The sequence below is a fragment of the Pygocentrus nattereri genome, chromosome 3 (assembly GCF_015220715.1).
Source record: "Pygocentrus nattereri isolate fPygNat1 chromosome 3, fPygNat1.pri, whole genome shotgun sequence".
Taxonomy (NCBI): Eukaryota; Metazoa; Chordata; class Actinopteri; order Characiformes; family Serrasalmidae; genus Pygocentrus; species Pygocentrus nattereri.
The window spans coordinates 16,858,455-16,885,260 of NC_051213.1; the positions used below are offsets into that span (position 1 = coordinate 16,858,455).

At 38.9% G+C, this 26,806-nt stretch overlaps 2 protein-coding genes across 3 annotated transcripts; both read left to right on the forward strand.

The window, feature by feature from the left end:
• The first annotated feature begins 615 nt into the window (after nucleotides 1-615).
• dgat1b (diacylglycerol O-acyltransferase 1b) lies at nucleotides 616-19,777 on the forward strand. Of its 2 annotated transcripts, none has more exons than XM_037537284.1 (17): nucleotides 616-1,176; nucleotides 2,266-2,353; nucleotides 4,972-5,012; nucleotides 6,939-7,024; nucleotides 8,325-8,377; nucleotides 8,537-8,642; nucleotides 10,239-10,367; nucleotides 11,549-11,614; nucleotides 11,781-11,884; nucleotides 11,974-12,012; nucleotides 12,630-12,671; nucleotides 12,775-12,819; nucleotides 12,924-13,036; nucleotides 13,282-13,347; nucleotides 13,531-13,618; nucleotides 15,269-15,331; nucleotides 19,001-19,777. In XM_037537284.1, exons 1-17 carry the CDS (start codon nucleotides 641-643, stop codon nucleotides 19,001-19,003), a joined length of 1,668 nt encoding a protein of 555 aa, XP_037393181.1. In that variant the 5' UTR covers nucleotides 616-640; the 3' UTR covers nucleotides 19,004-19,777. The 2 variants fall into 2 exon arrangements, with proteins under 2 accessions (XP_037393181.1, XP_017568650.2); XM_017713161.2 differs by lacking the exon at nucleotides 19,001-19,777 and adding an exon at nucleotides 15,928-17,505.
• Nucleotides 19,778-22,921: 3,144 nt separating this feature from the next.
• On the forward strand, nucleotides 22,922-26,806 carry gpr20 (G protein-coupled receptor 20). The gene is made up of 2 exons (XM_017713085.2): nucleotides 22,922-23,239; nucleotides 25,645-26,806. The coding sequence occupies exons 1-2, from the start codon at nucleotides 23,232-23,234 to the stop codon at nucleotides 26,741-26,743; spliced, it is 1,107 nt and encodes a 368-aa protein (XP_017568574.1). The 5' UTR covers nucleotides 22,922-23,231; the 3' UTR covers nucleotides 26,744-26,806.

Sequence of the window (26,806 nt, forward strand, 5' to 3'; positions counted from 1 at the left end):
ATGGCTAATCACAACTGCTGCACCATTTAAGGTGGAACAGGAAAATTCGAACAAGCTGTCGAAAAAGAAGCTAAATTCAGCCTCGAAGTTTTAACACTGATAGTAGTTTTTGATAAGGCAGCTAGAAAACCGCCATAGAACCACCTTAGTTTTGTGTGACATCAAATTGATGCGCAGTAGCTTAGCTTGCTTGTAGCAATAGTATTAAGGCTCTTTAACGGCTCTTTAATTCAGATCATCCAGTGATATTAGCGGGGGGAAATGTACACAAGACAAAACGTATTGGGTTCTGAACATTATCTACCACAGCGTTCGACAGAGGAGATTTTTCAAAAAACCCATTCATTCTGGCTATAAGAGAAGTCGATCTTAGACCCAGAGTTCCTAATATGGGCATTACATGGAGTACAGAATGACGCACGGCTACAGTGTGTATAGTGAATTTATCAGTGCAGTGTGTATAGCTTTTGTGGCAACACAAAGTTAATAGGACAACATCCCTTGTGATTCATACCGGCAATCATGATAGTGTATGTTGTGTACCTAATACTGCACTTGGATTTTTGGAATTGGGAATCGACTCTTGGAATCGACTCCACGCCATCTATCCCCTGGAACTGAAATCGGAGTCGACTCCAAAATGTCTGGAATCGAACAGTTCCACTCTTTGTACTGTGCACCGTTGCTCTCTGCCAACCCCTACACGGACCCCATTGGTTCAGTAGACTGCACTACTCGCACACACCTACTGTTCGAAGTTTTACATGTGCGGAAACAGCGCCTGTTGTCGACGTGGAGGAAGATTCAAAGCTTGAGCTCGTGCGATTTTGTAACAGTGGTGTTTCATGCAGGACTGACTTGTTCGTCAGAGGTGCTCGCTCGAAACAGGAGCGATGGACACAAGCGAGACACACTCCTGACCTGCCCTGTCTGGGTTTCTTTCCCCAACACGTTCTGCTGTGTGACCGCCGAAATCATGGATGGCAGGAGCGAGTTTGGGCCTGTAACTCGAAGCAGAAGACGCGCCACTATCAGTAGCACTAAAGGTGAACTACTGAAAGGGTCCAATGGAGTCTCCTCAGCCAGCGCCAGCAAACCAGGACACAAGAGAGGAGACTCATACACGAAGGACTCAGCGGAGGAAGCACGAAAGAGTAGCCGCAATGATAACATGAAGTGAGTATGAGGTACAAATCCGCGAATAGGCTGCTCGTTTTCAGTTCAGCTGAGCTGTTTTACTCCACAAGCTTTAAGTGAATCCCAAGCTATGATACACACCGGACGAGGAAGGGAGGCGTTCACTCTCTCTCAAACCTCACTTAATCCTGTTTCTCAGGGCAGCTTCAACTTCCTATTCAAACTGCCTAAATATATCTCAGTTCCAAACCTCTTTTTTATTTCTTCCAGCTAATTAGTTGCAGATGTGGGTTGAGGGAGTCTGTACTCAAGTAAAAGTAGTTATTTCAATGGAATAATGGCAAGTAAGCGTGGCCTCCCAAAAACAGCCTGAGTGGGAGTGAAAAAGTTACATCAGCTAAAGAAATGAAGCCACTATTTTAATGTTTTTGGGATCATTTTGGTCTAAAATAAAATCCAGAAGTGAGAGAAATGGAAAATAAGAATTAGATTAGACTGGAATTGTTAAAACGGGGCAAACTTATAGTTATATACTAATTATTATTAGCAAAATGAATTATAATTAGGAAAAAAAAATCAGAAAAGTACAAATATATTAAAGCTGTACTTGAATACATGGACTTATGTTACTGCCCGCCACAACTGGTAGTAAACAATTTTATGTTTGATCAGATCCCTGACCCTGGAGTACCCCCTGTCCTGGACATTGTAGTGTTTCTCCAGCTCACAACATGCCTATTTCATGTCATGAATTGCTTGTTAATGAGCTGCTTAGGTGGATCAGATGCATTGAGATCAGGGGAAACACTCAAATGTGCAGGGCTGGGTATAATCCAGGACCAGGGCTGGGAACCAGTGCCTCAAACCATTATGTTGATGTTTCCGAAACAGATCAAATGCACCAGGTGTTTGACGTGCTGCTCATCTTACTACATACCTTCATTATGACAGATGAAAACTGATATCTGTTAAGTCTGTTAAGTAGATGGACGGACTGGATTACACTGTGGCTTTGTGTAGCAAACAGATCAGTATGGTTTTATTGTCTGATTAGTTTGCGTGATCCAGATCACATAACCATATGTGTATCTGTTTTCAGTGATTGCTTCACTTTATTTCTTTCCACAGTTGCCACAAGCTGCAAGAGTCTTTGCTCAGTTCTGCTAGTGGCTTCAAAAATTACAGGGGCATTCTGAACTGGTGTGTTGTCATGCTGGTGAGTCATATTCACAAGAGGATGTACTCTTACACATACACGTACATGCCAGTATTCTAACTGATCCAGAGATTTGTACAAACCTCATAGTAGTATGACAGTAAGCAGGATCTACCTGAAATGTAAGAGTAAAAATCACACTTACATGCACCAGCTTGTCTCTTCCTTCCTTTTGTAACAATGTTAACACGTTTGCTACCACTGTTGTCTCATTGTCAGGCGTCTCAGCCTGATGAAGGTGAGGCTGTGCTGTTGTATCATATGGTATCCAGGATCCAGGAACATTTTTAGCTCTGTATTGTTTCTTGTAGGGCTGGGCTATGTGGCAGTTTGTTGCCATTACTATGATAAATTACTTCACTTTGTGCTTTTCTAAGTATATCATCAGTACTTGTAGAACTCTGAAACACTTCAAGAATCATCAAAAAGGCCGATATCAGAGAACCTGTAAACAACAATCAGTGCACAAATTGAACTTTAACAAGTAGGTGATCAAATATAAATCAATTATTATTATTATATTTTAAGTTCTTTACCAGTTATTTTGTTTGTCCTCTCTTTTCTTCAGTTTTTGCCAAAGTTGCATTTGAAACAAGAAAATAGTCAAAGCATGTATAATAGGTGTGTAAGAGATTCCTTTAGAGTAGCAGCACCCCTATAATAATGTTATTCATTCAAATTAAAATATCTGATGCCATGAAACCAAAATACACTCACTGGCCACTTTATTAGGTAGTAAAGTGTACAACCCCTTTTGCCTTCAGAACTGCCTTAATTCTTTGTGGCATACTTTCAACAAGGTGTTGGAAACACTCCTCACAGAATTTGTTTATTTATTTGAGTTACTGTTGCCTTCCTATCGTCTTGAACCAGTCTGCCCATTCTCCTCTGACCTCTTACATCAACAAGGCATTTTCGTCCACACTACTGCCGCTCACTGGATATTTTCTCTTTTTCGGGCCATTCTCTGTAAAACCTAGAGATGGCTGTGTGTGAAAATCCCAGTAGATCAGCAGTTTCTGAAATACTTACACCAGCCCATCTGGCACTAACAATCATGCCACGTTCAAAGTCACTTATTTCACCTTTATTCCCCATTCTGATGCTCGGTTTGCACTTCAGCAAGTTGTCTTGACCACCTCTACATGCCTAAATGCATTGAGTTGCCGCCATGTGATTGGCCGATTAGCTATTTGTGTTAACAAGCAATTGAAGAGGTGTACCTAATAAAGTGGCAGGTGAGTGTATATTAGAAAAACAATATGATTTTGGATTTTATACTAGGTTGAATCAGAAGAATTTAGTGTGTTTTTTGTTTTTAACTGATACCAGGGCTAGGTGATATTAACATTAGGCAATAATTCAATATACAATATTTTCAAAAATGTATTGTAATTATTTGTCAAATATTTTGCTAAAAATAGCAAAACTGAAAAAAAAAAAACAATATTGTGTTATGTTAGTATCACAGTATACCAATATGGATGATACATTGTCCAGCCATAAATGAAGCTACAGTTTTTCTAGCACATTTTTTGTTGACAACTTGTTTGTGAACATCAGAAAAACATAACATTGAGATACCTGTCATCTATCATGATACCTTGGTCAAGAGTGTGAACGATTTGTATCTGATAGAATAGCAGTGGCTCTTCCGCAGTTGGGCTGTGGCTGCGCCATCAGGCTGACCTGTCCAGTACCTCCAGCCCAACTGAAACCAAAGCCACACTGAAAAACAATAAAGCCATCTCTGATGGATACCTTGCATAACAATTTAAACAAACTAATTTTGATAGTGTAGAGAGCTTTTTTGTGTAATGTGAACCTCTCAAAGTGTCCTTGACCAGTCCTGAAAGATTTTTCCATATCACTGCAAATTATTTGAAAGAATGATATCTGCTGTTCTGGCACATCGTAAAGGATGGATGCATTAGCTATTATAGCAATGCATTTAAAGCTAAAACATTTCATGATTAAAGTGTTTGTTGATCTTGCTGAAGTACATGGCACTGTATTCACTTGGCTCTTGATGAATCATTGTTCTGAGGGTCTGTTTGGGGGACACAGTTAGTGCCAAGTGACACCTAAAAATAGATCGCCTGAAACAATTTCTCTGTCTGAACCCGAGCTGAGAGGCACTAGCCAAGCTCTTGGTTTCTAACTGCGAAGGATGCATTAAAGTTTTTCAGCCTGCCATTGAGACTAGAAACGAGTGTAGATTTGTAGTTAGTTTTATGCTTAGTCTTCCGATAGGCCCATGAAATAAAAGTTACCGTGTTGATGATTAAAATCTCTAGTGATTTTATTGGACGCCTTAAGTACAACCTTGTTGTGTAAGGATTAAGCCTTTGATTTTGTGCTCCTCAGTTTTTCCTTTATTATAAAGTTATTGCATGGTCAGCAGTATTCATCATTGGACTTTCTTTAGTCTCTGTGAAGCTATAGCAGTCTTGGCCAACAGTCTGACCTTTAAATCAATGACTAATGTCTGATTATTATAGTACATACTGAAGTAGTAATTTGATTGTATCCGATACTATCCTGTTACTACTAGAGTAATGATAATGCATTATTTTCATGTTTCCATGTAACTTCTGTTTGCTCTTCCTGTCCTGCAGGTATTGAGCAATGCACGTCTGTTCTTGGAAAACCTTCTCAGGTAAGTTTGCTTGACATATAGGACCAGTTTCCAGGAGATTGATGTATTGTCAGTAGGTGTTCTTCACTGAAAGTCTTTTTGGTCTCAGACTGACTTCAGAGAGAGAGAGACATTATGTTATAAAAACCACTCTCACAGTTGCTCCAGTTACGATATGTCCATATGAACCCAGCAAGGACTTAAGTATTAAGTGTTATGATTGCAATAGCAGAGTTGTTTAGGTTGCTGGGTGGCTCTGCCAGGAGGAAGTGTGCATAGGCCTGACTCTCACGCAGTGGAAATGTTGAACCCCATGCTGAGGGCACCATATGCTGCCATCATGTTATACACTGCTGCATGCAAGCAGCCAGTTTCCAGCTGCCAGCTCGAATCAAAGCCATGTGCAGTGCTGTGAACGATTTCACATGCAGAACAAACATTTACGAGAGCAGTTAGAGCAGATGTGCAGCAGAGACAGGTAGAGGCAGGTAGTTGTTTATAGTAGAAGACAGAACAAGACACAGGCAGATGTGTAATAACTTGTTCAAGAAACCATTGTATAAATAGTAAATGAAGAAAATGTTAAGTGTAATTAAATATATTTGGAAGTATATTAAATTAGTAATAAATTCTCTGAATGTAAATTATGGCTGCACGATATTGACTTAAATTGTGATGACCCCTCTTTAAGCCTATAGAAAATAGAAAATCACAAAAGCACCATTTACTATTCTGCAAAATATTGAAATGAAATATGGACAATTGTTTACATCAGCTGCAGTCATATTTTTGTGTACTGAAGGGCTGAGAAACTATAGACTAAATATGTGTGTGTGTGTGTGTGTGTGTGTGTGTGTGTGTGTGTGTGTGTGTGTGTGTGTGTGTGTGTGTGAGAGACTGGGGGGGTGTACTGTATCAAGCTTCAGTAGCCTAGCTGGCTAATAGAAAAACAGTAGAGCCTGAGCTAACCTGTGTGCTGCATGTTTTCCCATTTGTGTCACACTGTTTTGAGTTTAATATCTTTTAAAGCTAATAAGTTTGTGTTTGTGTTTGACCGAATGGTTCAGTTACTCCTCTCCCATGTGGGAGAGTAGGGTTTAGTCCCAGCACAGAGAAGCAGGCTTATAATAGTTTGTGCTGGTAATGTATTGACATCTGTCTGTAGCTGCATGTGTAAGGTAATTAGATCTTTTGTGTTATCGCTGCTCTAACAATGTAAATGTTGTGGGAACTCATATCTCAATAACAATAAAATCCAATTTATTAGGTAGCTCTAATGAAAATGCCCTTGTTCAAAAGTTTGTGTACACCCCATCCAACATTTCTTCTAAAATCAAGGGGGTTAGTTGGGGGTTTGTAACAGTAACTACTTCTACTCTTCTTAGAAGGCTTTACACTAGATGTTGAAAAATTGCTGTGAGGATTTGATTGGATTGCTACAATAGCATTATTGACTCCAAGTTCTGATTTTGGATGATCCGATCTGGATCACAATCACCACTCCAACCCATCCCAAAGGTATTGGATGGAGCTACATCACTCCTCAACATAGTTCTACTGCTCCACAGCAGTAGCCCCACAAAAGGGGCTTTTTACACCTTGCAGACACATGGCATTGGGTATGGCGACTTTATACTCCTATGCATCTTCTCTGGAGTATCCCGGTTTATTGTCAGTACTTCTCTAAGGAGATCATACAGGCAATTGAACACCTGTGTCAGCAGTGGGTGCATCCTAAAGTAGCTGAATTAATAAATTAGATGGAGCATCTACAAATATTTGGAGGCACAATTTGACCATAGAATCAATGAATGTCATTCTTCATTACGGTAATTACTGTAAGAAATGTAACTAAATATGACTTTTACTGCTATTAAATTATAGTGTATAAAGTGTATGTCTAAATAGTTCTTTTATTTTATTTGCTCTACATTGTGTTGTTTTAAGGTATGGCATTCTAGTGGACCCCATTCAAGTGGTGTCTTTGTTCCTGAAGGACCCCTATAGCTGGCCTGCTGCATGCCTCGTCATTGGTATGTGAACTGATATCATGCCATTCAGAGCATTTGTCTAGAAGTAACAATAAGACTGACATAATCTTTTCTTTTAATTTAGAATGTTAGTGAATGTTATGATTGATCAAATATGATTATGGTTAAGACAGTCAGATGAAACACTAACCTACAAGAAGGGTGTCATTTGCAGCTTGTTAAAGAGGCAGGTGAAGAACCACAACAAATATCTGAAGGGAGTAACTGATTTTATACTCATAGATGCAAAAAGTCACTTTAACAAACTCAGTTTGATTCTTGAATTCACACGCAGCAGTATGAGCCGACTGCTTAGCAGCTTGTGGAGTAATGTTTGTCAGTAAAAAGCTGTTGTGTAAAAATGGTGTTTCCAAAAGAAGCAATTCTCTTTCAGTAATGCGCTTCAAAAAAAGTTATTCTGTTACTGGCGGAAATGTGCACGAGTTAGAAGGAAGAAGCAGTGTTTCTTTTTTCCTGCTTGTCTTTACTCCTCTTAGCTTCCACTGAGCACACAGTGGGTGTAGCAGCAATGTTATGTGTCACTGCTTGCCACACATATGGTTTGTGTGTGTGTGTCTGTCTAAATGTGGATGTGTGTGATCCTTTCTGTCACAGGCTTCATTCTGAGGGCAGAAGGTTGACACTGATCTGATTGACATCATACTGTATTGCTGCTTAGTCCTTTGTCACAGGCCTATTAAAGCATCTAAGTTGATTGTGCTCTTGAAAAGCAATTAATATGAACCTGGTGTAACTTAAGAGTTATTAGTAAATAAGTAAATGTAATGCCGGGGAGCGAAGAGACGGACGCATACGCTCTGAGATAAGCGACTTTTATTGAGGGCAAATCCAGGGTCGCAGTCATGACAGTCCAGATTCATATATCCAACACGAATAGCAAGAGAGTCAGACATAACAAAACCTCAAAACAGACAAACACTTCCAACAGAACAAACAGTACATCCAACAAGCATATGTGCAGCAAACATACATCCAGCAACGACAATTCAAACAAAGACCTGCAAGCAGACAGGGGAAAACACAGGGCTTAAATACAGGCGGAAGCACAGGTAGAGACAATCAGGGGTGGAGTCACGAAACAAGATGGCAGGACTGAAAACCAAAACAAAGCACATGGACAGGACTGGGAAGTAAACACAACACGAGCACATGGACAGGACTGGGAGGGGCCAATTGTGACAAACAATTGAATTCATTTTTCTAAATTAGTTGATTATGCCATTATAAGAATTCGTAACATTGGCTATATTGTATGTAAGTGCTATGTAATTCTGTTTTTCAGTTTCAAATGTCTTCATTCTTGTGGCCCTGTACACAGAGAGGAAATTAGCCATGGTCAGTTCATCAGCTACACTGACACTATCAATCACACTACCATTGACATACCTATATGTTGGGCCCAGTGGGACATATTAGATTGTTATGATGGCTATGAATACAAATTTTCAATACACTTTGAGAAATTAAACATCAAAAGTGTTTTTTTTTGTCCAGGGTACCTTCAGTGAGAAGCTTGGCCTGCTGATTCACATTATCAACCTAACAGTTATCCTGTGTTTTCCAATGCTCACTGTGCTCATGGTGCCTTCAGTAACACCAGGTGAGATATGCACTCTCATACACTGACTAGCACTGTCGCTTCCTCTGTGCTCCTTTTCTAATGATGCTGCAGTTATGGGAGTGTTCTGTTTGCAGATTCAGTGATTCCTTAACCCCTTAAGCTCCTTATTACATTCTAAGGCCTATTATTCAGTAATTACAAGCTAAACAATGCAAGCTGGCTGAGTTACTCTTTGTTATAGGAGGAAAGAATGAAAGCCTCAACCAGCTGAAGGGTAGTGGGCATTTTTAGCAGTCGTCTAGAAACTAGCCACAGCTAATCCATCTCTAATCCATCAATGTGATTTCCAAACAATGTATTCTTTATACAGTAGATTTAACACTCATGTAACACAGCGATTCCCAACTGGGCATATCCAAGGGCATACACGAACAGTTACTAGTTGTTATAAGACACGAAAAAGGACATTTCATTTACAAAATGAAACTATTATGTAATTCTAATTATGATCAAAATATACAAAATAAATTTGTGTGCTAATAAAATTTGTGTGCTATTTATTTATAGGGCATGACAGTAATGCAGTGTCATTGCAAAGCAGGTGGCTCACTGGCTTGTGTTATAAAAAATACAACTGAGGGAGGCATGGAATAAATGTAAAATATAAAATTTTATATTTGTTAAACTAACAAATTGATGTACATTTCTATGTATATTATGATTTATATTTATAGGGCAAGGGCTATAGGAGTACATAAAAATGCCACCACTGATGAAAGAGGTGTACGTCATTTCTGAACATGCCTTAATCACAGTAAAAGATTTGCTGCAAATGCCTCAAATGGATCCGCAATGGATAAGCGAGGGTTATGTTACATAATGTGTTATAGTCAAAAGACTGATAAACATACATAGCCTATATCAGAAATGCATGAATGTTTGTTTGTGCTGCATTTTTAAGCATCTTGTGAAGCTAATATCAAGACCTCCCACAGCCTGTCTTGTAGGGTATGTACTGCCTCATTTCCTTTGGTCCATACCTTTTTCTGGCACTACTGTTCCTTCTCATCTGTTAGCGCGACGGGAGGTGACAAAGACGCTCCATCTGTCAGGGTTGTGCCTCACACCACCCTCCTGCATCAGACAGTAAGGTCAACGAAGAGGCTACCAGGGCTGCTGCTGGCACTAAAGCCCTGCCCAAGTTGCTCTCTCTGGGCCAGAGTTGTCCTCCAGAGCCCCTGCACGCACCATTTCCACCCAGCATATGGCTGCTATTGATAAAGCAGTAGTGGGCCACATGCATGCATGCAGTGCCAGGATTGGGGATGGAGAATGAGTTTAGACAAGTACGGTTGTGGGAATGTTTATGCTGTATGCATAGTCTTGTTTCATTCTTCTAGAGTTCTGTAGTGCCCCAATGGAATGAAGTGGAATCTGACTCCATTGCACACAGTATTCAAACATTCTGAATGTGATTTGCATTAGTTTACCTCAGTCACAATGGATGACATTGTATCTTTTTTTTCTTTGGGGGGGGATGATCTGCTGCTACTCAGCTTTATGTGTATGTTATTGTGTAATATTTATTTCCTCTTCCAAAAAAATACAGTCTCCATTATGTTTTTGGTTGTGTAGTTGGTGGTGCATTTGCACTGGGAAGCTACACCATCCTGTTTCTGAAGTTGTACTCGTATAAAGATGTGAACAGGTGGTGCCGAGAGAGGCTGCAAGTGAAGGCCCGTGGTCTGTCCAGATCATTGTCATGTGAGTACACTGACTGTCCTATAGGCAAGGTCTACCTGCACACTCTCTGCTACTGACCATACTGACTAGTTAATTACCATACAGTTCAGTTACATTTTACAGTGTTATGTATAATCAAAGAAGGTTGTACAGGGATTGAGTATGAAAACAATGTTACTATAACAAGCAGCCAGGCTATAGTTTTAGTTATCGACACCCAAAACCTGATACTGCCTTAGCATAATTGTCTGTTTGGTCAACTATAAACAACTTGTCAAATATCATTGTGTGCACACATCTCCATCCTACTAATGTGCTGGATGAAATGTCTCTCTGACTTGTCAAATGACACCTGTGACCCAGTATTTTTCAGGATTTGTTCTCTCCATCTGGCTGGAGAACTATAGTATACTGAAACAAACTTGCTGTGCCAAGTCTGTTCAGACAGTTCATTTATTTTGCCCTGTGCCAGCCTAAATAAAGCTGCACTTTTTACTGGACAGAATTTGAGGCTCGTATCAACCTAAGTTGACATATAGCCGTATAGCCATATAGACAGTAAAAATATGCAGTTGCAGATACAGTTGTTTTTCATACTTAAAGATGAGGTCATCAGTTTGGTAAAAGTTAGCTGAAGCATTCTGTTTTGAAACACCCCCCAAAACATCTGCGCAGCTAATTATCTACCTAATACATGAGCGAGCTAACATTTATTATTGTTTATTTTAATCCCTTAGTGTGTGTCAGAATGTATCATTTTGGTGAAATTTTCTGTGTCATAATAGTAGTTCACTAAATATACAGTATATAGTGCCCCCTCACTGTGTGCTAAGAACCCATGATAAATGGCATTGTCCTGATTGGTCAGATAATGGTAGTCCACTTCATTAGTGTTTGTATTTTCTTACATTTGCAGAGCCTGCTATAGTCAGAAATTGTTTTAAGAGGCCTTTATTCTGTTTAGGAATTGATGACCCCACCTTTAAACCCTTCATCTCCTACAATATTATATTCCCCTGCAGCAGAGGTACAACAGCAGTGTCAGGTGAAAGGGCAGGCACATTGATGTCAGTAGCTCTCCAGTGGAGTTTGTATCAGCAGTGCATAAGTTGTCAGCATATAGCCTATTACTGCAAACCTGCCCAGGAGTAAATGAACTCATATCCATTCACATGTCCCCTGACCGTCCTTGCATACGACAGGTCCATCTCCTCCATCGGCTGATGGAGCAGTGCATGTGTCTTACCCTGGAAACCTCGCTTTCAAAAGTAAGTAATTTGACTTTCACTATGACTGTGCTGTTGGTATATACCATAATGTTAGATTTTATATTTGTAACCTCTTTTGTCTGTATTTTCTCTCGTTACATACACTGGCTTTTACTAGTGCAGAATGTGATGAGTCACTCGGTTTTCTCTCTCTTTAATCTCCCAGATTTGTATTATTTTGTTTCTGCTCCCACTTTATGCTATGAGCTGAACTTTCCCCGTTCTCAGTCCGTGCGTATGGGTTTCCTGCTCAGGAGGCTGTTTGAGATGGTAGGTGAAAACCTGTTTCTTTTCAGATGCTTCTTTCAGTGGACCAAAAGGTATGATACCAATTGTCAGTGTGATTGTGTCTGTTACAGTTACTTCTCACTCAGCTATTGGTTGGCTTAACACAACAGGTAATTATCATATTGTTTTGCTAACAGTATATTCTTTAAAAAGGTGGTTCTTCAAGGGTTCTTTACAGTTATGATGGGAAGTTTGTCACAGTAAAAGAATCCTTTTTTTATGCATAGAACCCTTTTCAAAAAGGTGCTATATAGAGCCATCTGCACCGCATTCTCCATCAGTCTGAAGAAGCCTTTTACCATGCAAAGAACTCTTTAATTATGCAGACAATTCTTTTGAGTGTTCATGGTTCTGTATAGAACCATTTTCTTTACTAAAGAACCCTTGAAGAGCATTCTTTTTTAAGCGTGATAGGGTAAATAAGATGAAATGTTTTGGTCAGTCATTTGCAAAGGCTTGAATATCTGTGGTCAAATTTTGTTTATTTTCCATGTGAAAATAAGTTAATATTTGTTTGCAATTTTTTGTGCAAAATGTCTATGTATTTGCTGAGTTTAACATATTATTTAACAGAAAAAATATATAAAATGTGCTATGACTTTCACACAGGCCACATTTTGTTTCATTTTATTTTTGTTCTTGCTTGAGAACTTTTACATATGGCTATATAAGTGCTGGGATTTCATATTTAGCTCATATTCTTGTGGTGTTTTCTGTTGTTCCTCAGTGGATGGTGCCAATCATACAAAGTTCAATGAAGCCACTGCAGGTACACTGTTCTGTTTTGATTGTTCCTTCACTGTTTCTTTTCTCAGCAACAGCATTTAGAGCTTTTAATTAACCTGCATTTCTTATACCTTGATGCTTAAAAGGACATGGATTACTCCAGAATGATTGAACGCCTTCTCAGGCTTGCTGTAAGTACAGTACTTTGATTTTGCATCAAAGGTATGAGCAAAAGAAAAAAGGCATAAATGAATAAAAAAAAAAATCAATAAGTATCCTCTTTCCTTATCATCAGGTACCCAACCACTTTCTCTGGTTGATATTCTTCTATTGGTTTTTCCATTCATCTATGAACTTTGTGGCTGAGCTTCTGAGATTTGGAGATCGAGAATTTTACAGAGACTGGTGGTATGTCACTTACTAGTTTATATAGAGGTTTATGGTATATTTGTTGGGGTTTGTATCCCATGGCGTATTAGTTTCGGTCCTCTTCATTAACATTCATACTAACTAGATTTACGAGATTCAAAGATTAGCTAACTTGTATGTTTGTATATGTGCATGTTTATATAGTAACCGCTTCACAGCTTCATAGTGTTTTTGAGGTCTGCATTTTTACATAATTTCTTTAATGCTGTCCAATTTCTTTTCAGGAACTCAGAGAGTGTAACATATTTTTGGCAAAACTGGAACATCCCTGTTCATAAATGGTGCATTCGGTAAGTGACTCAAGGCTTTCCAAAGGGTGTAGGTAGCTGCAGAGAAGCTGGATAAAATACAGTGCAGTGAGGCATTTACAGGCTGTAATGAAGAGACACTATAATGTGATCTGTCTGGTGCATTATGTATAGTTATTTACTGTGTTGACTGACTGTTTATTCTCTCTCTGTCTCTCTTCAAAGGCACTTTTACAAGCCCTTGCTGAGAAAAGGTGCTAGCAAGTTATTGAGTCAATCGGCAGTATTCTTCGCCTCAGCCTTTTTTCATGAGGTGAGGTGTACATAAATCAAGTGTTGTTTTGAATATTGAATCACATCACTTCCATTAAAGTTAACAGGTTGTGCAGCATAATAATTTGTGTGAAATCGTCAGGGCTTACAAGAAATGTGAATTCTCTGCAGTGAATAATGTTATAGCTTACATGCTGTTACTTAAGGGTATTTGTTAACATTTAGGGGTGCACAATAGTAATCAGCTAAGGTTGTATTTGGCTGAGTTTTGTCAGACGAGTAATTCGTGTGGCGATTTGTTTATGTGAATGCTAATTGCTTCACCTGTACCAAAATGTATCATAATTGTACATGACTTATTGTGCTAAATAGTCACTTTTGATGTGACTTTGTCATCCATAACATTTAATTAGACCACTTCATTTATGAGGTTAAAATGCTAATTTGGTCCATTAAAGATGAAATAATGTTATTTATACTGCAGTTTGACCAGTAGAAAGTACTGGAAATGTGCTTGTTAAGTAAAAATAATTCTGAGTTGACTTTGGCTATTCTTACATATTAGAACACCAAGATGTTCTCCTAGGTTTATTTCAGACCTGCAGGACACAGTGTGTTCCATTTATAAAACTGTTTTGAAGCAACATCCCCAAGCAATGGCACCTAAAGCAGAGGCCTAGTAGAAGTAATTAGTGTCACAAAATACTGACAAAAGCGTGTTGCTTTTTAAACATGTTATTCAATGTTTATGTATGTGTTATGAAGTCCCTGTGTAGGGACTTTAAATAAAGTGGCACTTCCAAATTCTACGATAAAAACATAAAACTCTGAATGCAAAACTCTGAAACTCTCAATGCCTTTGAGGTACTGAAAGAAGAAAAGTGTTATTGTATATTCTCCAAATATGGAACACAACACAAGCACAGCACAACAGTATATAAACTATAACAATATTGTTTATAACACCACACTGTGAATCCTTAATCACTAGAAATAAAAACCTACCTCATGAAAGAGTTAAGTGTGGCCACTCCAGAGGCTGTGTGTCCCTTGAGGCGTAGAGGCAAGCGTGTGCAGTATTTGGCTGCTATCTTCTGCTCTTCAGCGCAGGTGAAGGTTAGAGCAGAGGGATGTAGTGGATGAGGAGTGGTGTAATGCAGCGTCGTATCACACTGCTGCTCTCTGAGATAAGCGCTGGTTTGAAAGGAGCGGACAGGAGAGCAGAAGAGAGGGTGTCTAAGCTACAGGTGCATCCAGATACCACAGTAAGCACACAGGCCTGTTCAGAAGCACTCACCTTCAGAGGACATCTCAGAACCAGCTCAGGCAGCCCTGAGTAGAGAACCTGCAGTAAATGCGCTGTAGAACTCCTGAGTGCTGCACTGCACCACTAGATGCACCAAATCTAGAACAGAACCAGCAAGAGAACGTGTTGCCAGTTGTAATCAATTAGGTGGGAATACCAGAAGGTAGATTATAAAGTTTGGATTGGTTTGGTCTGGAACTGGAACGTGACTCCATTTGCATAATTCAGAAAGCCATTGGCTTTAAGTGTTGCCATTTTTGTGTGGCTCTCTTGAGCCAACTGGATCCTTTCAAAAACGTGTCCATTTTGCCATTTTGTTTCTCGGTACTGAATGTCTGGTCATAATTGTCATTGCTTCTGTGTTTTGTGTTTGTGTCTGAGCAGTATCTTGTCAGTGTGCCTTTGAGGATGTTCAGACTGTGGGCATTTATGGGCATGATGGCTCAGGTGAGAACTCTCAACATTTAATGAATGAACATTTTTTCGCTGTCAGAACAAAACCTTATTAAATAAAAAAAAATAATAATAAAGCCAGCAGCCCTGTTCACTTTTTCTGAATTTCATGATAAATGGACCAATAGAAAAGATCCAGAATTGCTCTGAAATAAGTCTTGTGACTTTATAAGGTATATTTTTGCCTTTACCTGTAAAGTTACCATTTCAGAGATTTATTATATAAATCTATTATATCTATATAAATATATTATATGGGGACTATAATAAATGTATTTTCATATAAGTACTGAGCAAAGGTCTTAGGTATTCAGATTATTTAACTATATTTGTAGACAGAAGGTGTGTTTTTTACCTGTATATATAACACATATAAGCTTAAAATAAGTACACATTCTCAAAAATATAGGAATTCCTTGAGGAGAGCTTTGGAAATAAACTAACACACTGACAGACATAAAAACACAATGTATGGTTTATTTGTGTACATGTATTTATTTTAATGTTAGAGTCTGCGGTTTGTGAACAAATAAATGCATACAGTACTATATATGCACAAGGTTTTAAAATGAAAAATGTGTTTATTACAGCTCCCATTGGCGTGGTTTGTGGGCAGATTTCTCAGGGGTAACTATGGAAACGCTGCGGTGTGGCTGTCTCTCATTATAGGCCAGCCAATTGCTGTTCTTATGTATGTCCATGACTACTACGTCATCAACCACCTGGAGGAAGCAGCAGATCCAGGGGCACTGTAGAGCTGCAGCGAATCTGAGGCTACCATCCCAGACTCTCAGCTGCCATCTCAGAAACTGCACCTTTTGACATGTTTCTTAAAAAAAAAAAAAAAAAAAAAAAAAAAACTCTTCATGGGGAACAATAGCCGTCCATTCTAAGGAGTGGAGTTCAGTGGAATTCAGCACTGAAAGTGATGCCTTACTGAGATAACATTGAATTCACTACCATATAAATGTACTGTATCTTTCTTTGTGTTAAATGTTAAAATGCCATGTACATAATTTTTTTAAAGAATGTGTTTAAGGGTAATTTATATAATATGAGGTACTTTTGCAAAGGGACAAAGTCTTATACACAAATTGCCATTGTAGAGATTCTTTTGATTTATTTTACATGAGAAGATGTTTTTCATTTAATTTTTATCTGTTCATTTTTAATGGAATGGAATAGTTGTTTACCCATGTAATCTGTCCCACTGAGCTCATGTAGGTGTGGAGTGAGAATTCAGATGCTTAATTGTGTGAACTCAACAAAGTCAGGGAGTGCCACCTACTGGTGTCTCATGAGGCATATAAAGCCTTGTGAATGAAGCTCTTTGGCCATGTAATTATTCCTTTATGTGGAGACATTCATCAAACATAATTATATTCCACAGAATACCGGACGTGTTGTAATCTCCGACTGTGCTATTTTCTGCAGATTTGGTCCTTTTGGAGCCATTTGTTTTCGGGATGATGAGAGTGCCCGATCCAGCCCAATCAGTGCAAGTTTGTGATAAATGGCTTTGGAGATAAGTCCTATAATAGCTGCTGGTTGTACTGTATAAGCGTCCTATCAGCGGTGCAATGACGCAGTCATGCTTTAAGACTGCACTATCTTAAAGGCTGATTGGATGCTACAGCACCATGCTCTGTTTAGAATACACTGCCATAGGCTCGAGGAGCATAGCGTTGGAAGAATGATTACAGTACAGGGAATCAATGCCATTGATGCAGAGATGCAGTTTATCTACTTAACCAGTAGGGCTATGCCTTACATCAAGTTTAGTGTATGTCCTAAAGTTTTGCAGCTCAGAGTATTGCTTGCCAAATCCTGTAGGTGGAGTAATATAAGGCCATAGAAAGAATGTGGATAAACTCTTGTGTTTTTTAAAGACGTTCGATTTTTATTTGCTCCAAGCTAAATAATATGAATGTGTACCTGTATATGTTTTAATCCTGTTTTCAAGTTATTTAGAAGCAATGTTTTTGTACTTTTTTGACAGTTTGACAGTAGCATTTCTCACTGACCTTGAGGAGCATCATCACCTTTGTCAGTTAGGAGGATGTTAAGGGTCCATGTCCCCCATTATTAGTAGTTTTATGCATGAAAAGGAGCCATAATTCATTTTACCTTTTTCTAAGGCTAAGCAATAAAACATCTATTCTAGCCCATATTGTGTGCCAGAAAGACTAGCCATTTTTTTATGCTTGAGACTTCACCAGCTCTGTGTTGTTAGGTTACATTTTTCCATTTGAAACATAAGACAAAAGTGAATAAAGCAGCATATATTATTATTATTATGTAGGCTGAATAAGTGGACCGCGACCCTGACGGAGAAGCGGCTTAGAAAATGGATGGATGGATGGATGAATAAATGGATGTGTCATTGAAATAAAAAAAATCCTAATGAATGAACCAATAGCAGATAGATTGAATTATCAAAATGACCTCCAGTACAAGTTAAGAATGTAGGTTTTGTTCTGACAGCGACTGTATGTTGATGCGTTGGTTTTCTCAAGAAAACATACATTTAGGCTGTTTATGCAGACTTGTTTCCATATGTGGACTGTATGGTCAGGTAACTGAAATGTAAGTTTTGAAACAATGTTTACACACTATATCAAACTCATTTAAAAAAAAGCAAGAGAAATAGGTTTTGTCCATGATGTGAGCCTTTTACCAGAACTAGGCTCACATCTGTCTGACATAAAACAAAGAACTCTGTGACCTGAAAGTACAAATGATATTGGTGGTGTGAAGGAAAAAGTCCATGACCATTCTAAAAGCGTATTTGTCTTGAAATGAATGTCACCTTGTAGTGAACTTTATAGTTCTCGCCTTAGAAGCTCTTCTAAACATCCTGAAGCACTCTCTTAAGCTTTTATCCCTTCCTGTTCGGAGGTGAGCGTGTCTAGTTGAGTCGCAGCTCATTCCCTGCACTCAGACGGAACAGAGTACCCTAGATTGTAACATGGGGTCCCTATAAATATTGGTGCGTATAAACGTTTAGAGGCTGGACTGTGAGTGTAAATGGGTGTCGATGAAAGTTGCCTGGTTCACAGTCATGTAGTCTCAAGGTCTACTTAGGATGTCTGTCCCACCTGACAAAGATGGGCCTGTACCTGCACAGCACTGATGAAAAGCAGAGGCTCGGGATATTTACTGTGCTAAAGTGGCTCAAGGAGATGGAATAATTTTCCGTTCTGAAGTCAGCTAAGAGTTGTGCTGTAGCTTTTCATACCTCGCCATTAGAAAGAAGATAGTTGGGTGGTGGGGTGAGGGGGGAACTCTGTCCTATCCATCAGTAGTATAACAATTCAGATGGATTCATAAATAACAAAGAATTCTAATGCTTTCTCAAGAGCAAAGACTCTTATAGAGAAAAATTAGTGAAAGCCCTGGCAAGACTGAACTATATAAAGCACAACAGATGCCTTTTATGTCATTGCTGTCCAAAGAAAAGCAGGTATCTCCATAATGGCAACTTGACAGGTGAAGGCAAAACATTCTTTATTCTTAATGTAATGTTTATGTAAAGGGATTCAGTTCTAAGCAATTTTGGAGCATTTCTTTTGGTCCTTTCATCATGAAAGTTTTCAGATGTTGTGCTCAAATGATGCAGAAAAATGTAATAAAAAATGTAAATACTTGTTTTTTTTTTAACAGTGATGAAACAACTGCAAAACATTCAGCAGACAATATCCAGTTTCCCTTTCTTCATCAGGCTGTAGGATGGAAAGATTTGAAGAGAACTCACATTCATAAATGTTTGTTTAGGGGACGAAAGATGAAATAACTCAAGTCTCTGTCTAAATACAAATCGAGTCTCTCAGCTTACCTGTCTGTGCATTTACATCACAATGTAGGAAACATGCGGTCACATCCATATATGCTGGTGGTAAGCTATGGATATAGAGTGCTACCAGAGCATTATTCTAGAGAGAGATAGATCAGGATCCTCTGAGCTTTGTCACACTGACAGAATGTTTAATGTCGTTTGGAGTAAGAAGGCTTTAACTGGGGTACATCAGGCTTGATCCTGTCCTTCCTAGCAGCAAACAATGGCTTAGCTCTCAGAACGAAGCCCAGTAACGGAACGTTTGGTGTGAAGACGTCTGAGAGGAAGTGGAACTTTCTGAAGTCACGTTTGTTGGCAGAAGATGGGTGTGTGTCATTTTCAGGAACTGAATTTCTATACTTATATTACTTGGATTATTTTAAGACAGATTAAGTCTACTCCTACACTAGAACATATTCTAGTGGGCCAATCTCTAATGCCGCCCAAATAATGTATAAAACCTGCTGAGTTGTCTCTCGTTTATAGAAGTGTATGAAAAAGGTTTGGGCTTACTGGTGGATCCTGGTCATTTACCAATCACCTCTATAAATAAGTTTTCTTTCTAAAAATGTTGTATGTTGAAATAAACTAAATGTTTTCACTGATGTTGTAGATGAAAGTTGTATGATTTATATTGCTTTGTTAAGGCATCAGTCAGATATTAGAGCGTTGAGGTCAACAAGAATCAGTTATCATAATACATTTTCCTTTACAGTGAAACACAGTTAGCAAGGGTCTCTGAGCTGTGAGCATTTTCACTCACTGATTGGTGGGGCTGGTGGGAGTAGGAGGTGAAAGATCATTACTGGTTAAAATTGGACGCATTATTGGTTTATATTTACATTCCTGTTTGTGTATCAATTTTGATGTAAATTATTAGACTGAAATCTCTCCTAGTTAAGTATTGGAGGCAATTTGACCTACCATAGTTTGTTGACCGTTGCATTATTTGGAATCAATTGAGTGAAAAACTCTAATATTTTGGCCACCAAGCAACCAGAACAGTTGTGTTTTGAAAGTGAGGCATGGGTGTAATCTTTGATAGTGTATGAGAATGTATCCTAGAGTACTGTGCAAATTTCTAGGCACCTAAGCGCATTGCTTCAAACCATGTTTGTAGATTATTATTTTAGTAATAATTGTGTATTTGCTTGTAAAATCAATATAGATCATTAGAATAAATACAAATAAACATAAACACAGTAAAAAGTAACAAGAATTGTTTGGGGGAAAAAGTAGTTTATATCTTGTGAGCTAATTTGAACAACAAAGTCTGGTTCCAAATTTCTCCTGGATGCCTCCAGTGATCATATGTATTTATTATTTCATTAACAAGACATTTAATATAAGCATTGTTTAGGCAAACCAGCGGTAAGATGATGACAACAAGTAATACCAGGCTCAAACAATGAGAGCTTTGGAAATGGTTCATCAAAAACACATTCAGCATGTAAAACCACTACCTAGTGTATTAATATTAGTGTTTTTATTCTAGTGTTTTTCTACAAAAAATAAACAGTTACAGCTCTGATAAATAGGCTTTTAATTCTCAGGTGCCTAAAATTTTGCACAACAAACAAAGAACATCTTGTTAAAAAACTAACCTTAAATGGCCAGGGCCCACCGGCAGGCCCAGAGTTTTATTACCCACTTCTATTACATAAGAATATTTCAGCCGGTTTGCAGTGAAGTTGCTGTAGTTACTGAATAATAGGCCTTGGTATGTAATAACCCTGAGATTATAGGGGGCTAATTAAATGGATTCGACAGACAGACAGACAGATAGACAGACAGACAGACCTTTATTGATCCCGGAGGAAAATTGCGGTGTGTCAGTGGCAAGACATATAGTTACACATAAACTTATATGTACTTTGCAGAGAAATAGAAAATGGAAATAAATCTAGACATAACTTAAAGTACAAGAGAAATAAACATATATGTATTTACATATTGACATGGCACATTAGACATTTGCCGTATTTACAAGACAGCAGGCTCTGAGTGGTATGAGGTAGTCTAACAGCACATATTATAGACATGACTAACTCTGAGTTGCATCAATATTATAGTGTAAAGTGCAAAGTGAAAGTGTCATTACAGTAATTGTTGTGATGTATTGCACAGTGTGTATTAATCGAAGAGGAGATACATTGATGTGGTTCAGCACAGTTCAGACAGCAGGAGTCAAAGTAAAGTAACATTTATTTATACAGTACTTTTCACAGACACAAGACACAAAGTGCTTTACAAAATATAACACAATATAAAATATAAGTTTGCAAAAGATTTAAAACAAAAACAGGACTGGCAATGCTTTAGCTGCCTTGACCATTATCCAAATGCCTGCTTAAAAAGGTAGGTCTTTAGTTGCTTTTTGAAAGACTCCACAGAATCAATTGATCTTTAAATAGGGGGCAGTGTATTCCACAATTTAGGAGCGACAACCTGAAATGCTCGATCTCCACGAGTCTTTAATCGAGAATGTGGAACAGACAGTAAATTTAAATTACTCGACCTAAGAGAACGTGCTGATACGTATGGATGAAGCTGATCAACCACATACATAGGAGCCTGACCATGCGATGCTCTGTAAGTGTAAGGATTTTAAACTGAATCCTATACTCAACAGGAAGCCAGTGTAACAAAACTAACAGAGGGGTAATGTGAGACCATCTATTTGACTTGGTCAGTAACCTTGCTGCAGCATTCTGAATCACCTGCAATCGGTCACAAGCAGACATACTAAGTGAAGAAAAAAGAGCATTACAGTAATCAATACGAGTATTGTATAACCATGTATAAGCATCTCTAGCTCTGCCCAGAGATCAGTAGCACTCTTTAACACAGTGCAACTGTAACATAAACTTACTGATGTTTCTTTTAACAGTAAATTAATTATGCTGCAATTCCAACCCCTAACTGAATGTTCTTGCAATCTTTTTATAAGAGTCCTGTTAGGTTTGAATAAATCAAGATGGGTGGTGTTTTTTTCCATGCACTCATTTCTGTCATTTAATCGTATGTTTTCATGATTAATTATTAGGCAAAATTGATTTTGTGCTATTGAAAATTACAGCACACAGTTGAATCCACTGTTACAGAGCTTTCTGGAAATATCAGAATGAGTCTTGGCAGATGGAGACAGATGAGTTTCCTGACAGGATATGTGGAAAACATTCTGAGCCATCCGTCAGGGTTAATGTATCCTGTTCTTTGGTCCAAATCACTGTGATTATAAAGCTTTGATGTCTCCAAATGACAGTACATTTTCTAAGTTACGGCCTTGAATATTTTAGGACTGTTTGGACACAATTAAATGTGTCTACAGTTGATAAAAGAACAATAACATATTTACTGTGGATTGAGCTATACATTGTCCTGTTAATATAACATCATACAACATCATTCAGTTCAGCACTACAGACTGTTTTGTGTTCTGTGTCTGTGAGGAGTTGGATCTGATTTGATGGATTTGTCTTGATTGTTTTGTTTCACTTGATTGTATTAGTCAGATAGCCTTCAGGTGCCGACTGGTGTAATCCTAATGACACAGGATATGATCTTCTGCTGTATTAGCTTGACTAAAGAAAGCTGAGAGCAAAAAACAAAATATTGAGTCCATCAGCATCACCTCACTCACTCGTGTATTTGAGAGGTCAGAGGGGTTCTCAAGCCAGCTGTACTTCCTGTTAGTGTGGGCTATGAGGGTGGGAGGAGAGAAGGACAGATAGATGGAAGAAGAAAGATAGAGTGCCTGGACTGTGTCTGGGGGCAGAGCAGCAGTCTGGGGGATGGGGGTGAGATAGAGAGTTAGAGAGGTAGAGATTTCCACTAGCCAACTAGTGAGGAAGTGATAGGGGCATGTTTAATGAGCAGTGGAGTTCATTCTGAAAATGACTGTGTTGGGACAGTGTTGAAGTGGAGGTGAAGTTCAAGTGGTACAAAGCAGACCCAATCGTGTCACTATTGTCAGGAGGTGCATATCCTTTCTGTGGGCCTTTTTACACTGGATGAAGATTATCAGTCTATCAAGAGATCAACCCTGCTGTCTTCTAAATGCACAGGTAAGTAAATCTGACATTGTAACAAAACATTTGGCAATTTTACAGAAGAAGGAAAACATGTTTTAGGCACTGTTGATTGCTGCAAAGTATGCTTATGTGGATTTAACCTCTGTCTGATTATAGTAGTTCTTAGCATCTAAAAAGATGACTTATTTTCAGTCATAGTGACCTGTTACTCTATTTCAACTCGGTCAAACACTATACCCAATTACACTATATACCCAAATGTTTGTAGTCACTTGCTCATCCAACGACTCTTCTGAAATCAAGGGTATTAGTAGGGAGTTCGCTGCAGTAATGTCATCTACTCTTCTGTGAAGACTTATACCTTGGTTATATCTTGGGTTGGAACATTGCTGTAAGGATTTGATTGCATTCAACCACAAGAGCATTAGTGAGGTCAGGTAGTGATGTTGAATGATTCGTTTTGAATCAGAAATGGCACTTCAACTCATCCCAAAGGTACTGCTTCCACTGCTGAACAGGACGTACCCCTCTTGCTGACACTTGGTGTTGAGCATTGTGACCTTTGGCTCATACACGGCTGTTCTAGAGTGTCCCATTTTATTAGCTGTGCTTTTCTATGGATAATATACAAGGTTTGTGTACACAACTGAAATCCTATGCATTGAAGTAGCTATATTCACTACTTAGAAAGGGTGTCTGGATACATTTGGACATGTAAGTCACTGCAGTATAAATATTCTTTGGTAAAATCAGCCTGTTCTTAACTACTACAGCATGAACATACTGCCACTGCTAGGAATCAACGCTATGCAAGAGACACATCCTGTCTGCATCAAAGCGCTGATGGAGTCACACCAGGGGTTATTTATTTGTACAGTATTAGAGCATCTCTGGGTTTCTGAGCCAGATCAGAGCGAGTACACAGATATATTAGTTTTCGTGTTGCTCTCTAAGCATGACCCATCTCAGAGGTCTCTCACAGGACAGTGAGTCAGGCTACAGAGCACAATCAGCTGAATGTACACTTGTGAGAATCTAATGAGGTTAGGACCTCTGTCACAAACTGACTGGCCTCTCAGTCTTCTGACTGTCTTGGCCAGACTTGGCAGTGTGTGGCTGTTGATTCAATGCTCGTTAAGGTGTTTCAGAGGAATATTTCTGTGATGCATCTTTAGCATCCTCTGAACGTTGTTGATTGTTGGCCAGGTGATTCTTAAGAGAGAGTTGCTTTTCATCATGATGCCAGAGTTTTTTCTGTGCTTCTTGAATTACTCACCTATTTTGGAACTAGAGGTTTGCTTCCCATCTCTAATGTTGCTGATCATTTTTGCCAAGTAAATAAACTTTGGGATCTCTGTATCCTTTCAATTAAGTTGGATATGCAGTTGAAGCCAAGGTAAATAAATAACTTGCAACAGATACACACAGTCATGACTTCAGTCACTGTACGGAACCAGTGTGAGTGGTATATTTTTATTTGTGTAATAGTGGGAAGGAAACTTATTCTCATGACTCTCTAAAGTCCTCTAAACAAACTTTTCCCCCTAATTCTCAACCAGTGACACATTGCAGCCAACTTCTTTTCTGGACAAATGCCTTTATATATAAATTATAAATTAATTTTTGGAGCCTGTAGCATTTTAATAGTCCATTGTGTGTGTGATATCAATTTAAATGAGTTCTTGGAGATCAATACTGCATCGCATTACTTTTGCTTTTGCCTTGAATTCACTAGACATAGTTTGAACTGAACGCATCGGAAATGAAAAATTATGTGATTAATTTATTGTAAACAGTGTGCACCCAACGGACCCCAGTACTGCACATTTTAAGCTTTATCTATTAATCTGAGGATGAGGATGCAATGCTGCTCCTCTACTTTGAACAAATAACTTGCAAGAATAAATACATTTAGGATTTAAATCACTTTAAATGACAGAACAGTCACAGAATGTAATGGTGTGCTGTAGTTTTATATATATATATATATATATATATATATATATATATATATATATATATATATCACAGCAGTGATAATAACTGAGCTATATCTATAGACTGAGGAGCTTATTAGACAGATGAGCATTTACTACGGGAAAGAAGTCAAGCTGAATCACTTTAAACAAACAAATCACTTTGAAATGAATTGCCAGGAGTTGAGCAGTGCTTTAGTGGTAAAGAGAAGATTTACATTTTATATGCACTGTTTATAACTGGCTGACTGGATGATTAGTCTTGATTAGCTTCAACCTGATAATTGATATTATCATACATCACAGTAATTTAATTAAGAGATGAGAAGAAGAATGAAAATGAAAAAAAGAAAAATGTTGGACGTGGCTCCTTTACAATGCAATAGAATGAACAAGACTGAGACAAAGATAAAACCATCAGCTGAATAAATAAATTGCTTGTTTTCTTCTCTCGTTTTTCAGGCACCGAGCCAATCCCAGAACTATGGAAATGACCAGAATTGAGGGGTCATTGTCTCTGAACGTCACATCAGCTCCACCAGTCACCACTAACAGTTCTCCACCGTCCCGTGAACCATACCTGCACAGACTGGCACACCTGGATGAGGGACTCTATAATGACTTCTATAGCTTGTGGATAGCTCTGGTGGTCATTAACACTCTGATCTTTATGGTTGGGATGGCTCTCAACAGCCTAGCCTTGTATGTTTTCTGTTTCCGTACAAAACCTAAGACCACGTCGGTTATTTATACCATCAACCTAGCAGTCACGGATCTGCTCGTTAACCTGTCACTTCCTACCCGTATTATTTTGTATTATAGTGGTGGCAAGTGCCTTAACTGCTCTTACGTCCATATATTTAGCTACTTCGTCAACATGTACTGCAGCATCCTCTTCCTCACCAGCATCTGTGTGGACCGTTACCTGGCCATCGTGCAGGTGGAGGCCTCCAGGAAGTGGCGTAACCCCAATGTGGCTAAAGTGGTGTGTGCGTGCATCTGGCTGTTTGCCATCATTGTCACATACTCTTTCCTAACCACAGCTTTCAAGCACTCAGCCTGCTGTGTGTCCAAGCTCTTTGCGCTGACTGTGTTTGAGTTCTTCCTGCCCCTCGTGATCATTGTGGTGTTTACGGTTAGGATCATGTGTGCGCTGTCCAGCCCGGGCCTGATGCAGCAGAGCAGAGAGAAACGAATGAAGGCAGTGCAGCTTCTCACTACTGTACTGGTCATCTTCACTATCTGTTTCACTCCGTTTCATGTTCGTCAAGTCCTGGTCTACTTTCACCCAGATCTGCCACATCATGTGATCGTCTACCATGTGACTGTCACCCTCAGCAGTCTAAACAGCTGCCTGGATCCTGTGGTCTACTGTTTCGTCACCACCAACTTCCAGTCTACCATGAACAGGTTCTTCCGTAAGGCAGAGGCTGAGCAGACCAGTGGAGACATCATCAGCATGCAGAAAAGCTCCAAAGGCTCTGGCACTGTTTTTGCCATCGCTAATAGCATGATAATGGTGAACATGAGCTCTCCTCAACCTGGAAGCCTCCCTGGATGAGGCTGTACAGTATGGACTGGGTTGCCACAATGTTTATGCAAGATTAAGGGCAATCTGCTGGAT

Excerpts from the sequence above, each read along its gene's own strand:
- dgat1b (XM_017713161.2), top strand. The coding sequence starts at position 641 with ATGTCTGGAATCGAACAGTTCCACTCTTTGTACTGTGCACCGTTGCTC. Across the intron at positions 12,672-12,774 it reads GTTCAATGAAGCCACTGCAG|GACATGGATTACTCCAGAAT; the intron begins GTACACTGTTCT and ends GATGCTTAAAAG. Across the intron at positions 15,332-15,927 it reads TTATGGGCATGATGGCTCAG|CTCCCATTGGCGTGGTTTGT; the intron begins GTGAGAACTCTC and ends TGTTTATTACAG.